Here is a 15,809-nt window from a genome sequence, read left to right as displayed (position 1 = left end):
TTTCATTCCCATCGTGACAGTTGGATTTATAAGGCAAATATTTAATTGGCATGGACATTACCAAACCAATAGCTGCCACTGGAGAAGGTTCGTTCCAGGGCCTGAATTCCCACAAATATTAAGAATAATCCTACAAGCCACGCTTTCTGGATTGTGCGCGCACGGTGCGCACCAAGGCTGTGTTGCACGCACCATCTAGCGGCAGGACTGCACATGTGATGGTGGCAATTCCAATCTCACCCATGAGACGGAACAAAAAAGCCCTTGCAGAAGTCTAGCACGGGCTCATCGCTCTGCTGGGGACTTGCAGCTGCTTCAGGACAACAACTATTAAAACTACAAACAAGCTGAACACCCCGGGGCACGTGGTATTCGTGGAAACACTGAACTAGATCATCTGTTTCAAAGCAAAGCAGTGCCAACATACTGAACTCGAGCTCTGAAGAGATGCAGGGGTGCCAGTGAGATGTCTGGTGTGCTTCACTGCTTCACACAGCACATGTGCTCAGATGTTTTGCTTGCTGCTAATGCTGGGATAAAACATAAGAGTCTGCACTGTTCTGCATACACTCTGATACAGAAGAAAAACACACACACACACACATACCAAAAATAATGCAGTATTAAAATAAACTAAGGAGAAGAGTTAGTTGAATCTCATTCCTGGGGGAAAATAAAATAAAATAAAATAGATGCATGGAATCTTCACTTTGTTCCTCTCCCACGGTAATTTAATGGAATCTTTGAATCCCTTCCCACTGCCAGACCCCAAGCCTACTTTAGGTCTTCTGGTGGGGGGAGGGAAGAGCAAGGAAGGAGCAGGGTCTACACGACCCAGACAAAACCTGTGGACCCTTCACTGCACAGCTGACCTTACTGACTCACTTGGGAAGGTCAGAAGATGGCCAGAGATTAAGACATGGGGCTGAGATCTGAATAGGTTTGGACGTGGGTTTTCCACAAACTCAGGCGGCGTTACTGACCAGGTCTTCACTTGGCCATCCAAACCCAGCTGATCCAAGCAGCTTTCTGGTCTGCAGAGCTAGAAAGCAACAGAAAGTACACAAAAATCTTTCTGGGATTATCAAGTTCCTTACATGCGTCCATTTTACCCTTACCACACTTCAGTCACTCCGGCTGTATGCGCAACTCTTCAGGAAAAGCTTTAGGAATTAAGTTAAAATATGAATTAGACTTCAAGAAGGTTTGAAACAGATATTGGATTTATTGGTCAGCTATGAGTAGGAAAATACATTGGTAAAGAAAAAGAAGACCCTGTATATAAATATAATACTAACTAGTTAAAATTTGACCAAGAAGAAAGTTCCACTGAAGAGAACAGTAAAAGCCCTTGTTTACCATCAGACCATATTCAGTTTCCCATTTATCTTATTGAAGAGCTGCCTATAGACAAATGCAACATTCTTTGAGCTTAGTGCAGATAATGTGCTGGTTTTTGTTACATGATTGGTAAACAAGAGTTAGTCCAGTGCATTACACATTATACAGAAGTACTGTGAATAAAGACTAAGATACTCTATTTTAGACACTACTTAAACATACCAAGACACTTAAGTGTTACAAATTTATGCAACCAAAAGAAAAGAATAGCAATTAACATACTAAAAAATACTGTGTCCGGCTGGATGAAAAAGGCTTGCTACTTAAGCGGTTAACTGATTTTCTTTTCAGTTTTACAGTGTAATTAGTTCTTTTTCCCGCAAATGGTGTTGTAATTATTTTGTCTTTCATACAGGTTTTGTATGGTTGAAAAAGCAAACCATCAGCTATTTTCTAAGTCTGCTCTTAAAAAAATAAACTTGAGAGATTTGCTAAAGTTACATCAAATATACATACATACAATGTTCTTAAAGTCAGTTTTGACAAACGCTAGCCAAATTTACCTTTTTTATTTTTAAAGCTGCTAAAAGAACAAAATAATTACAACATGCACTGACTTATAGGCTCTTTTCACACACCCCTCCCCCTGCTACTTGAGCTAAGTTAAAAGCAGTAACTTGTGGCATTAGTCTTGTAGTCTAATCAACTCTTTTAGTTAAAGGTGTGTTTCATCTTACACTTTGACACCCAGAATTCTCGGTAAATTAAACTAGACAAGATGTGGCTGACTGTACTTTAAGTGGAAAAAAGCCTGGTCTAACCTAAATAAATCCTTTCAACCCCAAAGATGTTCTGTGATTTTTGCTATGTGTGCTTTTACAACAAGAACACTGAAGGTACATTATGGCAACACCCCAAATCACCTCGAATAAAAATATTGCAAATAACCATTTAATGTTAAAAACTATGAAGCAAACATTTTGATTTTGTGAAGACATGGTTTATTGCCTTATTCTATGTTATAGCTGGAAACTGAGACTTCTGAGTTAGATTTGTTTGTCATGGGAATATATTTTCTTTGAGATTGTTTGACAAAGTTTATTTCAGCTCTGTTTCGGTGCCATCTGGCCTTTCCCTATATTCAAAGTATTTCTCCTTCCTTCAGCCCCACGTCATGGCTGCAGTCCAGTTAAAACCCAGTGAAGTCAAAGGAGTGTCTTCAATGTATTCAGTGGGTTTTCGATAGGGACCTGATGGACTAGTATAAAAGCTGGAGGAAATGGTTACTTAAATGGACCCTTAGACTGTAAGGTGACTAAGCAGGAACAGTTGTGTCTCCAAAAGCACAAGGGGCCATATTTCAACATGCTGTCATAAATTCAAATATTTTTTAAGACTAAGCAATACAGGAGAACACATACTGGATAAAGCTCAAACCTTTAGAATCTAACAAGTGCACTCAAGCTCCAGCATCTATTAAAGTAAATTATCCCCCTCTAAGAAATACAAAATGAGTAAGTGCTTCCCTTCCCCTTCTGTAAAGCTTTCTGGACTCATTACACAATCCAGATAATCAGAAAAGAAAAATAGTTTGCTTAGTTTGACAAGCTAAATTGGCTTATCATAACTGGAAATTGTCATGATGTACGTTACCAAGACATCATTAAGGAAACATGAGTAAAACACCTTTTATTCACACTTTACAAAAAAACCCAAAAAAACAAACAGAAAAAAAATAACACTACGCATTAAGTCTACTACAGCAATACTACCAGCATTTCAATGTACTGATTATAAACTGGACATGTTTGGTGTTTTCACAACTAAAACCAAAACAAAATAACCCCAAGAGATTAGGTCCCAGACAAGGATTCAAGATCAAAATTTCTCCTATTGAAATTTTAAAATGTACATTTTACATAACCGAACTGTTTGTAATTTTTTACTTCCAGCTTAAAACAGAACGGTTTGAGCACACTTATGTGCTGACTACTTTTCAATAAAATTTTGAATCGTTATTACCAATTCACTCTTTATATATAAAAATTCACAATATTTAGAAAGTTTTCTCTTAATGCTCAGTGTCCTTTTGCTTCCCTGCCCGCAGCTGAAACAAAAGCTGTTTAAGACCAAGCTCTCTATCTTAATTTTTTTTTTTTTTTTTTACATTGATTATTCAAATTGTATTAGTTTAAGGAGATGATAAAATCTCCCTTTTAGGATACAAATAGACAAGTTAAATTTGTAAGCTGTTATGTACTTGGCTTCATGACACAAATGGCACTGAGGGTACACTATAACTTCAGTCTTGCTTGACACTTTAAGATAAGACTTGGTCACTTTAAAAAAAAATGATCTGAAGAATTGTCTTTGGGACCTGTATTGAAAAATGCATTTATTTTACACTGCTTCATCAATAGAAAATGTAAGGTTGTTTTTCTTTTTTCTTCAAGGAATTATACTTTCTGAAACAGAGGAACACGCTTAAATGAAAGAGAATTCACATGATAGTAATTCTTAGTGGGAAAAACGGCACTGTGCAATGACACTGAAAGAAGCAGTGCATGGGTATTAGAAGCTAGAAACTGTGTACCCATAACCTGAACATGTTCAAAAAGTGTGATATTCAATGCTTCACAAAGGAAAAAAAGATGCCACAGCTTATACAAAAGTATCTTCATAAAATTTTCACAAGTGTTAACATTATTTAAAAAAATAAAAGAGGATGCACAGGATCTCTCTGCATGCACAGGCAGTGCTAGTTGAGAACAAATTTAAGCAGGCACAGTGGAGATAGGACAAGTATTTAAAACAGAAATGAAGAAGCTGTACACAAGTATCCCTAAATTTTACTTCAAAAGTTAGAGACGAGAAAAATATCTGAGTGTATACACATCAGCAATAACCTTCAATCCATACAGGTCTACTTATATTCACTGCTTAGCTTATCTGTTCTGTGAGAACTCTATGCTTTTTTCTTTTTAAATCAGAAATAGAATTTATTTAGTTGTCTCTGTAAGGTATCAAGATTTTATAGGTTTGGATTTTCAAAGCAACATTCTCAATTGAACATAAAAAGTAGTATAAAAGGGCTAACGAAACCCTAACAGTGCAAATCATTAGCAGAGAAAACCTGTGACAACCTCTTTTACAAGCTGGCCTTTATAACACATGAAAACAGATAAAAATTTAGCCTTAGTTTACAATACAATCATTTTCCAAATCTGATTTTTCTTTTTTTAAAGTACAAAATCTCATAAATCAGTTTTTCTGTTGTTCATATACAATCAATAAAGGCTAAATTCAAATTCTATATTTTACAAACAAGTCTGAAAAAGGAGGGAGTGAAGTACGGAAGAATGTTCTGTGGATGTTCCTACTGGCCTCAAAAAAGTAGTGCTACAGATAACTGTGCAAAGAGAGTATACTGTATAACAATTCCCTATTTCAAGGCATAAAATGTCACGTTGGATAAAACAAACAGGAAGGTTAATTGTAACGTATTAAGGGTGCAAACGCACCAATCGCTGTTGAACAGTATACAAAGTATATAGGGCTCAGAATTGTGTCTGTTGATAGCACCTGGCTTTTACTATGTCTTTAGCAAATAATTAGATTTAAGATTAAGATTATTAAGAAAAAAAAATCCCTGTTGGCCATACCTCACTCCTCTATATTCAGATTTTACAATTGTACAAGTTAGATTGAGGTTGCCCTCTAAAATGTACTTGACTACCTCCTGCCAGGGAGATGGATTCCGTTTACAGGAGGCAGGAAAGGCAGCAAAAGCTCCAGTTGTGCAAAAAGTGAGAAGTGGTCAGAAGGGATAAGTGGATGTGGACAACCACTTATATTGTTCTCTATTAACCAATGATGATCCAAAGGTCCAAGAATGCCAAGTATGTTTAGCTGAGGTTTAGAGTAGAAGATGTAGTCAATAATACCCTAAAGCAAGAGAAGAAATAAAATCAATTATTAACATATAATTCTTGGCCCAAGTTATTCTTCCAAACAAGGGGTGAGCTCAGTATTATGAGTAAGTGAAATGCTACCATTCCTTCTCTATAGCACATCAACTTAGGAGACTTCTACTTCCTGCGTCCCGTGGGTTCCTCAGTATAAACTAGGAAAACAAAAGAAAAGTCCACCCCATATCACTTCTGCTGTGCTTTTGTGGGTTGTAATTTCCAGTCTCCTACATAGCTTCAAATCACATTTATCGGATTTTGAAGAGGAAAGGAGCCATCTTTTTTTCCACTGGGCAACAGAGCACTGAGAGCTTTCCAGGAGCAACACGGATTATTTCCTTGCAGTTGATATCTTAAGTGCCCCCACTGTACTATTTAATTTAGCTTGGAGTATTAAAATACAAAATCTTCATATTTACAGGGAAGGTTAACAGCACCCCAATTCTTGCAAATCTATTCCAGGTTACTAACAAGAAGGAAAATTTGGTTTCTAAGAGTCTGAAATCTTGGGCTCTCTAGTTCGCGATGTTTTAAACATAAACTTGATGAATTTACTGTGAACTACCCAAGCAGATTAACTTCTTTGTTAAACGATTTTGTAGAGCAAATCACGTTAGTTAAACTTCAGAATGGAAAGCTTTTCTGAAATATCAGCCAAGTCCTTACCTTGAAGTCAAATGTGTAATTTGTATAAGGCATTAGACCATTCTCATAGGCACTCTTCAACTTGAAACCATGTGTAATTCTTCCATTTGTTGTTCCATTCTTTCCATTACAGCTGAAGTTAGTAAGACTTTCATTGTATCTCAGTTCCTTAAAATCTTTGTGGTTTGTTTCCACTCCACCAGTGCTCAGGTACTCAACAACACCTATTAGGAGAGACACATGCCCACGTGAAGGTATTAACAAACATTCAGCAAATGAATGTGTAGGTACTTTGACTCATACAAGCAACATATGACAAGACAGTCAGCTGTAGTTCTTTTAAAATATGGCAAGACAATATATACGTGGAAAACCAAGAAGGTTAACAAGGAACGGACTTGGGGGAAGATGAAGAAAAGTGGAAGTAAAGTTCTGTAGAGGCTAGGTAGTCAGCTTCCTCCTCTCCTCCTCTCTATGCTCAAGTCCTGGCCTTCAACATTTGGCTAAAATGTTGCAAAAAAGCCAGCTTTTGAAACAGTACTTCAAATAAAGTTAAAGAGGCTGCAAAGCAAGTTGACAAGATTTGTGTCTTGGAAAACTGTGATCATACCTCTTTAATTTCAGAATAGCTGTGCTAAGGTTCTGGAAGGAAAACAAACAGTCAGACACATGAACTGGCTATTGCAATAGCCACTAGCAATACTTGCCTTCCTGGGATCAGAATGAATCAGATTTCTAGTACTGCTGAAAAGTAACTGCTCCTATTAACCCTAACTGATATTAGGATTTGCCATGCAGAGACAAGAAGGAAGGGAGGGGGACCAGAAATGGAGATTATTATACTGGACCAACTAGCAGTAAGAAGGAAGTACAGCTCTTGAGTTCAGCACTTCAGCTGGGTGCCTGAGAAAGCCAAGGCAGCGATCACTGAATCTGTTCTTACCTCACACTTTCTAAAAAGTTGCCGCCAAGTAAAAAAGAAAAAAAAACAAACCCCACAACCTTGCATGTTAGTGAAGAGCTCTGAAGAATCCTTTCTGTTAGGATATGTATTGAATTTCAGAAGTCTTAAAATATTTGGGATACAGAAAATTATTGTATGGTGGCAACTTTACAGAGAAGAACCCACCTTCTCACACTTGAAATTAAGAAAACCCAATTATCAGCAACATATTCATGTTTCCAGTTATTTTGGGAAGATATTTCTTCCTTTCCATTCCTGTATTGTAAGATAACAATGAAAATGCTGCTGGAAGACCAGACATAGCTATACTACTGCACAGACAGTAAGGTCACTCACAAAAGAAACAATTTATCTTTTCTCTCTTCCTTCTATTTTCTTAGTACCTTTAGAGCTTATGTATCAAACAATGTATACTCTAAGTTGAAAACAAAAAAACCCAAACAGTGAGACCTTAACAAAAACAAACAGTGAGACCTTAACATTTACATTGTTGCAAACTTGAAACAGTCTACAAAAAAGAAAACAAAAAACAAAAACCAAAAAAAATCTTACCAGAGTCCGGTAGAGAATTGAGATCTGCACACAGTACAAGTGGAATGGTTCCAAGTTCTCCCGAAACACCAGGTTTGAGACTACGAGAAGCTTTGTCAATAATGTTCTTTACCTCGGACAGGAACATCATAGTCTGAACCAGCTTCACATCAGAATAATCTGGGTCCCAATGCATATGCGCATTAGCTACGAGAACCAGCTGCTTTTCCATCCCAAGATGTGGCTTTCCAGCTAGAATTTAAAATCAATTATTTACCTTACATGGTCAACATACTGCTGAATTTTAAACAAGATGTTTGAGGTGAGGAAAGAATAAAACAAAATACCAGTATAACTTGAAGAGGGTTAATACCATTTAAGAGGGTCACACAACTCCCCTAACATCCACTGAATGTTTTAGTTGATGTAAAACATTGGAAATAATTATGTTTCACATTCAAGACCATTAAGAGATGATCTTGTTACAGGTAATGCTTATGTACCTAAGAATACTGTGAATTAACAATAAATAACAGAATCTTAAGTAAAGGCAAATAGTGTCCTTCTAAAAAATTACAAGTTTTCCTCAGGTTGTGATAGTAAAACAGGCACTGCTCATATCTTATCAGGCAATAAGCAATGAATTTTAAGTTATCCACATTACAAGTTACCTCTCTTGCTAGAAGTGCTTCTTAAAAGGCTTGCTTGTTAGAATCTGAATTAATAAAATATCATTTGGATAAATACAATACAGGTTGAGTAGGTACCCACTGCGATACTTACAAAACCAATTTACATTTCCTAAATTAAGAATGACAGGGCAGAACAAACAGGTTGTATAAGAATGACAGTGAAGAAAATAACAAGCTAAAATGATGCAGATACATGATCCAGAAACACAGGACTAACACCAACTGATTCTTTAATAACTGTATACAACTTCAAGCAAAAAACACTCAAACTCATGTCTTTGTATGTCTTAAGCATAGAGTGGGAAAAAATAATCATTTAAGAATATGACTTCTCCTCAAGTCATCTTTGGAAATAAATTTGTCTGAGCATACAAAGCACAGTTATATGCATCTGTAGAATCTAGTTTCTCTGGTTTACTGTAACAAAAGTACATTTTTTCATTTACAAAATACAATCTATTAAAAAAATAAAACTAAATAGGACTTACATGACATTTCTATCAATTCCTTTCGCAGTTCTAATAATACAGCAACTCCAATGTTATCTTTTGTCATAACTCTGTTCAGCATAGCTTCTGAACCTTCCGAGTTTGCCATAGCTAGTTGATTGAACTCAACAGTATGTTTTTGAACCAAAGTAAATCTGAAAGAGAAACATCATGTATATTTTTTTCAGCAACCAGACACAAAACGAAATGTTACAGGTAACTCTTTTAATTAAAGCTCAAACACATTTATGATGCCAACATCTCAGTCAATCACATAATTTCATAAAATCCTAAACTGAAATCAAAGGATATAGTTTTCCTAGTGATTTTTATGTATTTTATATTACCTTAGTTTCAATTAAAAGATTTTTCTTTCCAGACAGAAAAAGAGAGAGAGAAAAAGTAGTGCTTGTTTCCAATTCTGTATCAGTTTCTAGTTCAAAGATGCAGGTTTAATAGAGAGGGACTAAATTTTTCTAAGCCAGAAGGTATCAAACCTGGCATCTACATTTACTTGTGGAAACAAAGGAATGGAAGCAGCAAGACAAAGCAAAGTTATTACCCTCATATACAAACAGTTGTACAATATGACACAACCAGTAAGTGCTGCAGCTCTTAAATAACGGCTTTTTTTTGGAAGTGAGCAGTGATATTAAATGCCTTTGTCTTCTGCTTTATGAGAAGACTAATGTATCTAAAAGTCAACGTCATCTGAGGTCTTACTTCAGCAATTTTGGGCATTATCACTCCTTTCCTCAAAAAAAAGCAAAAAATAACAGTATTTATTTTCATTTTTTATGATTAACACCTAATGGTTGCGGGACACACATTCAACAACTGAAGTACAATTTAGTGAACTCCTAACCTGCAATGCTCTAACAGAATGAAATCCCAACTTAAACACAAGTTCAAGGTAAGATTTTCTATCGCTAGTTGTGCACAGAACGATTTCTCTCCTACAGACCACTCTAACAACAGGATTGCTCTGTAACAAACAATGAATGGCTACAAAAAGGGCGACTAATGTGAAACTGGGCAAGACACAATAGAAAGCTTTGCAAAACACATCACTTACTTTTCTGTTTTGAAAAATATTGCACAACCATCAACATGTTTTCTTTCCTGTTCTGACATTGTCCTAGCTCTAGATTTTGGACTGAAGAAGCCATTGTAGCCACGTTCTTTCAATTCTACCAGGAAAAAACTGTAGTACTGTTCCGTTTCAACCTCCTATAAAGTTATGAGACAGCACAGCATGAATGTACTATTAGCAAAATACAGAAGACTGATACTACTTAGTCTCTTCAGAAGTGTAAATCATTTTCAAATTAGATTTAAGGAAAAAAAATGTAAGAATTAAGTACATCAGAGAATGCAAATTTGAGAGCAATATCCCTATCTTAAGAAAATATAAATGAATTTCTGTAATCCCCAGAGTTATGATTATCTCAAGCCTTTTATTCAAGAACGTGTCAATTATAGCCCCACATACAAATGCAGGCACAAAAACACCCCCACATACATTTCTTTGATCAGCAGCTGCTGGTTCACATTCCAACTACCGTGGCTGAAAAGCATTCTTTTGATGTCAAGCAACAAATAATGTTCTAAACACCACTTCTTTTTTCTTCTGTTTTTGGAAGGTTTTGAAAACAGATCATTTACTGCAAATACATTTAATGTGGAGAAACCAGCACATGGGAATAGAAAAGGAAAAGAAATAATGGTGTATCTTTTACCTGAAGACTTATGATGTCAGCATTGCAGCTCAGGATTTCCTGCATAATAGCTTTTTTTCTGTATTCCCAGTTCAATGCCCAAGATGGACAATAGCCATACAGCTGCCGTGTAGCATATTTATCACAGAGTACGTTGTAACACATGACAGAGAACAAGGCTGCAGAACAATAATTTTACTTACATACTGATAAATTTAACAACAACAAAAAAATTATATATACAATTACGTTCTTGGCTTTTGCTTCTGCAAATTTACCAATTCATGCTTCATTTGCTTCAATCAAAACACAGCATGTGTACCTATACTAACAAAAAAAATTGTCAGTCCTTCTAGGAAGATAAATCACAGGTTTTAACTTATGGCAGCTGTCTTCTAGTATTTAGTTGGAAAACAAAAACCAGCCCCCCCTTCATATTATTAATGCAGTAAACAGCAGACGTATGTACTTTATGCTAATTGGCACTCTACTGTGAAAAGCCTAAAACAAAGTAAGTGTGTTTGAACATTTACATTTAATAGCTATACAAAAGTTTGCAACCTCTTCAAATAGATTAATTAAAAATCTATCTTACGTATTACCACCACCAACCTGCAACAGATCCATAGGCAAGGTATGGATCCCTTCGCACAATGAAAAAGCATAGGTAAAATAAAACCGCAAATGTTTCCACCTCAAGAAGTTTACAATTCAGGTGTAAAGACAAGAAACATCTACTCTTCATTAGTTTGGAATAGGAGTGATAATGAGAGAGTTTGGGGCAACTCGACAGGTAATCCAGCAGCACAGATTTTGAGTTTTGTTTTCTCGAGGGTTTTTTTTGTTTGTTTTTATAAAGCACTAAGGAATTTGCAGTAGGACAATGAGATGCTTAAAAGCTTATTGGGAGCTCCTCTCAAACACGGAGTACAACTCAGAAAAAAGGAGTAAGACAGTTATTTGAAGATTTAGCAAACTGAGGCAACAATCTTGGGCTGACTGGGGGTCAAAGCCCAGCATTTTGAAATAAATGGGTGACAGCCAAAGACAAGCTGCATTAACATAGTTATCTTCAAAGCAACCGCCTTAATAAAATTAATAGGGGAACATACATCAGTACTGAAAGAGAGGACGCTGCAGTAACTGAGAAATACACTAAAATTTTTGGTGCACAGGTAAACAGAAAAGGCTGCATTTTAGACGATTCATGCAGGAAAAAAACGTAAAAAAATTAAAAATAACCTGAATCCAAACAGCAAGAAAAGTGCTGAATCAAAGACAAGATACTGGTTACTTAAAAGAAAAAATTTCTACATTTTTGGGAAATCAGCTCACGTTCTTTATTTTTTTTTTAATTCTTCAACAAATGTTCAATTAAACCTGTTATAATTCAACTATATAACTAATTGTGGACAACATTTCCAATTCCTGGGAGAAGGACATTAATTAAAAAGAAATTACTTTATAGTAAAAGATGGGTAAATCTGGAACAGATGTTCCAACCGAGATAGAACTACTTCAGCTGGCCAGTCAGCACTGCACAGATGATTGGTTATTTAAGCATTAGGGTTTTTTCAGTAGATAGTAAAGATCAACACCTTTTATTAGTGGGGAGGCAGGGGGTGGGGAATCTTTAAATCCTTAGTGTGTTCAGTACCTGTTGGTCTTGTACGGTCTGGTTCTTGCAACATAATCCAAGATCTTGGAGGTGGCTGTTCCGTTGAAACTACGGGAACATTTTAAAGTAGAGATACAAGTGATAATCACATTTATTTTACACAGCAGAAATAAATGTTTTAAGAATGGTCACTTACTTCTTTTTGCAGTACCTGCCAAATTATCAAGCAAATAGTTCAGTAGCCTTCGTGTCCCATCTGGTTCCTGATAAAGGTTCAGAATATCCTGTGTAAGTGGATTTCCTGCAAAGAGATTTAAGGAAACGCTGAATAAAACAGACAGAACCGTTATGAATTTATATATCAGTGTTCAGCTGACATCTCTGAGAAAAGATACTGCATCTACTATGAACTATTTAAGAGGTTTCAGGTCTTACAGCCCAAACACTAGATGTGTGAACAGCTCTAGTGAAGGTAACCACATTCTCTCCTGCATCTGTCTTGTGACTGACCACCCCAAGGGCGGTCACTGGATGTAACAGTAGTGACGAACTGGCATGGTACAACACGCCAGCAGAGCTGAGGAGGCCAAGCACAGGAGCCACCTCTGCTTGCTCTGCTCAACGCAAGTGCAACATCCACCATCAGTTTATTTGCCAGTCATATCTGAGTAGAGAGTCCACCATCTGCCCAGCGCATAAGCCGATTGTAACAGTTTTCACGTACAGCACAGATGGAGGTTATCCAGTTTAAAGGGGGAGAAAACCCAGACTTTTGAGACTTAACAGTGTTTGCAGGTATTGTATCACTCAGTGCTCCTGATTTTGTGATACAAGTTCCCCTGAGGTCAGCAATTTTATCACTGTAATCCATACAGTTCAGAGGGAAAAAAACCAACCCAAAACCAAACCTGGGGAAAGATTTAAATTACTGCTTGCATAGCACAGTACCCTACAGCAGTACAAAGCACGTTCCCTTTTTGACTGGAGTTGAATATCTACAATTAACTGCAGGCTATTCCTTAGTTAAAGGAGCACTGTATTCAACCCCTATGCAAGCTACAGAAAGCTACGCTCACTCTGCAGAAAGAGATGCAAACCTCTTTAAATGTGGAGTGCTTCACCAAACTCATTCTTTTCTTTTTCTAAATAATCCCTAATTAACAATATTTGTAAATGTGGAGTAAGTACCTACATCTAGGATTGCTATTCAGTAACATTTTATGAACTAGGAGGCTACAGCCATTACATCTCAGAAACGATATCATTAAACAAGCACGGATACCAAGAAAAAGTTGTAATAATACCTTTCAGACCCAAAGTCTGTAACTGGAACAGTTTTCCCAGCTCGAAAGGTAAAACTCGTAACAGGTTGTTATTTAAATGTAGTTCCCTGTAGACAGAGCAAGAATCACATAGGGCTGAAAACAGACCAATATTTGTCTTCAGCAGTATAGTACAAGAAGTTTAACTAAAAGGAAAAACAATTAACTAGTAAACCACAACATTGAAGAACTCGAAGACTAAACAACAATAGTCAGGGAAATCCTGCTGTAAAACACATCCAGAGACAAAATACACATTACATTGAAGTACAGAGGAAAGTAGCTGTTTGGTGAGTTCACCTTAAAAAGTCAGAAATTTTGTAAACATTGGAAATAATTAAATACTTCAATGACCACAAGTGACGAAGCAGTAACAAACCAGACCATGAAACAGTTCAGCTATGATTAAAGGCCAAAGGGAAATTACATCCCAGAAAACAAATAAGCAAAAAATTGGGGACTGTGGCAGTATGATTAGAGCTATGATATTACCATGTAACAGTCATTTACAACAGTGATTTTCTGCTGGGTTTGTTGGGTTGTTTCCATAATTTCAGTGTTAAGACAAAATATATACTTTTTAACTTACAAAACATGCTGACAGGAACAGAATTAATGTCCTGAACTGGGCAAAACCCTGGACTTATTAAGAGCTTTTCACTTCCTTAAACATATTCCAATCTAAGCAGTAAAGACTTCCCTCACCATATTCAATATAAAGCTGCTACTTCAAAGTGTTTACAACTTGGTGCCTGGAGTCTTGAAAAGTATTTTGGGGCAACAAAAAAGGGAAAAGAAAAAAAGAAAAAAAAAAAGCAAAATAAACTTGGATGCCAAGAGTTACTCTTTCAGATTTCTACAAGACAGCATTTGAAGCAGAGACACAATTCTTCTAGCCTTGCATTTCAAAAGTAAACTCTGCCTTCTGTCTGGTCCTTTCCTAACAAGGGCTTCCTGAGAAATTCTCTCGGTACCCCTGCATATTTAGAAACCTTGGTAAAAGCAAAGTGGCTTGTTTTAGAGGCACTCTGGGGTGTGTAATAGTGGAAGAAGATACAGGAGGGGACTTTCTTTTTATAAGTCACTGCTCAACCGACTGCCAGACTACAGGACACGTAGTCAACTGTGGGGTTTTTGTTTGGGTTTTTTTCCAATACAAAATCCCATAGACAAGAGCACATGTTTTACAGGGAAACTCAGAAGCCCACTGTGTCATTTTAGAGTTTCTAAGTGCGAATGAGGCACCTGGCACGTAGAAAAGAGGATGAGGTTTAAAAAAAAAAAATTGAACAAAGTCAACACCTCCACTAGTTCTCAGCACATTGGAGATATAAATAGCTATTATTTTTAGGGATGATATTCTATATGACATTATACAGCTACTAGTTTATTCTTTAGAAAGCTACTTTTCCTCTAAGAGCTTTTCAAAGCACTGCAGAAGTCTAAAAAAAGTTCTGTATAAATTACAAAAAAATATACTGAATTCTTCTAGAGGAAAAACACTGAGCTGGAAGAATGGCACAGTAGTAGGTATCACAGTTTCTCTTGGATGAAAGAATTACTTTTGCTAATGATCCCTGCCTCCACGGAACCTGCCCTCTCTACACAGCAAAGGGGACCACAGCAAATCCCACACAGCAAAGTCCATAGAATCATTTAGGCTGGAAAAGACCTTTAAGATCATTGAGTCCAAACGTTAACACAAGACTGACAAGTCCCACTAAACCATGTTCCCAAGTGCCACATCTACAAGTCTTTTAAATACCTCTGGGGATGGTGACTCCACCACCTCCCTGCACAGCCCGTTCCAGTGCTTGACCACCCTTTCTGTGAAGAAATTTTTGCTAACCTCCAATCTAAACCTCCCCTGGCACAACTTGAGGCCGTTTCCTCTTGTCCTGTCCCTTGTTACTTGGGAGAAGAGGCCAACACCCATTTTGCTACAGCTTCCTTTCAGGTAATTGTAGAGAGCAATAAGGTCCCCCCTGAAGCTCCTTTTCTGGAGGCTAAACACCCCCAGTCCTCTCAGCCGCTCCTCATGAGACTTGTGCTCCAGCCCCTTCCCCAGCCCCCTGCCTGTCCCTGGACACGCTCCAGCCCCTCAGTGGTTTTCTTGGAGTGTGGGGCCCAACACCTGAACACTGTATTTGAGGTGCAGCCTCCTCAGTGCTGAGTACAGGGGGACAATCACTGCCCCTGTCCTGCTGGCCACACTCTTTCTGATACAAGCCAGGATGCTGTTGGCCTTCCTGGCCACCTGGGCACACTGGGGGCTCACGTTCAGCCACTGTCGACCAACATCCTCAGGTCCTTTTCCACCAGGCAGCTTTCCAGCCGCTCTCCCCCACATCTGTGGTGTTGCGTGGGGTTGCTGTGCCCCAAGTACAGGAGCCAGCACTGAGCCTCGCTGAACCTCACACAACTGGCCTCAGCCCATTGACCCAGCCTGTCCAGATCCCACTGCAGAGCCTGCTGACCCGCAAACAGATCAACATTCCTGCCCAACTTGGTGCAAGCATCCG

The 15,809-nt window shown here is 37.6% G+C and overlaps 1 protein-coding gene across 4 annotated transcripts in view; it reads right to left on the bottom strand.

The window, feature by feature from the left end:
* Positions 1–1,201: 1,201 nt before the first annotated feature.
* CNOT6 (CCR4-NOT transcription complex subunit 6) overlaps positions 1,202–15,809 on the bottom strand; it is a 35,393-nt gene continuing 20,785 nt past the window's right edge. For 3 of the 4 annotated variants that reach the window (XM_037397086.1, XM_037397083.1, XM_037397085.1), the window contains 9 exons: positions 13,270–13,355; positions 12,162–12,266; positions 12,005–12,073; positions 10,369–10,526; positions 9,705–9,859; positions 8,630–8,784; positions 7,471–7,701; positions 5,976–6,178; positions 1,202–5,286 (listed from right to left, as the gene is read on the bottom strand). In XM_037397086.1, coding sequence (XP_037252983.1) covers positions 5,074–5,286; positions 5,976–6,178; positions 7,471–7,701; positions 8,630–8,784; positions 9,705–9,859; positions 10,369–10,526; positions 12,005–12,073; positions 12,162–12,266; positions 13,270–13,355 — 1,375 coding nt within the window. In that variant the 3' untranslated portion in view covers positions 1,202–5,073. The remainder of the gene's footprint in view (positions 5,287–5,975; positions 6,179–7,470; positions 7,702–8,629; positions 8,785–9,704; positions 9,860–10,368; positions 10,527–12,004; positions 12,074–12,161; positions 12,267–13,269; positions 13,356–15,809) is intronic. The other variant, XM_037397084.1, reaches the window with a different exon arrangement.

Source organism: Falco rusticolus, chromosome 8 (genome assembly GCF_015220075.1).
Source record: "Falco rusticolus isolate bFalRus1 chromosome 8, bFalRus1.pri, whole genome shotgun sequence".
In the NCBI taxonomy this organism is placed as follows: Eukaryota; Metazoa; Chordata; class Aves; order Falconiformes; family Falconidae; genus Falco; species Falco rusticolus.
This window is presented reverse-complemented; position numbering and strand designations above follow the sequence as displayed.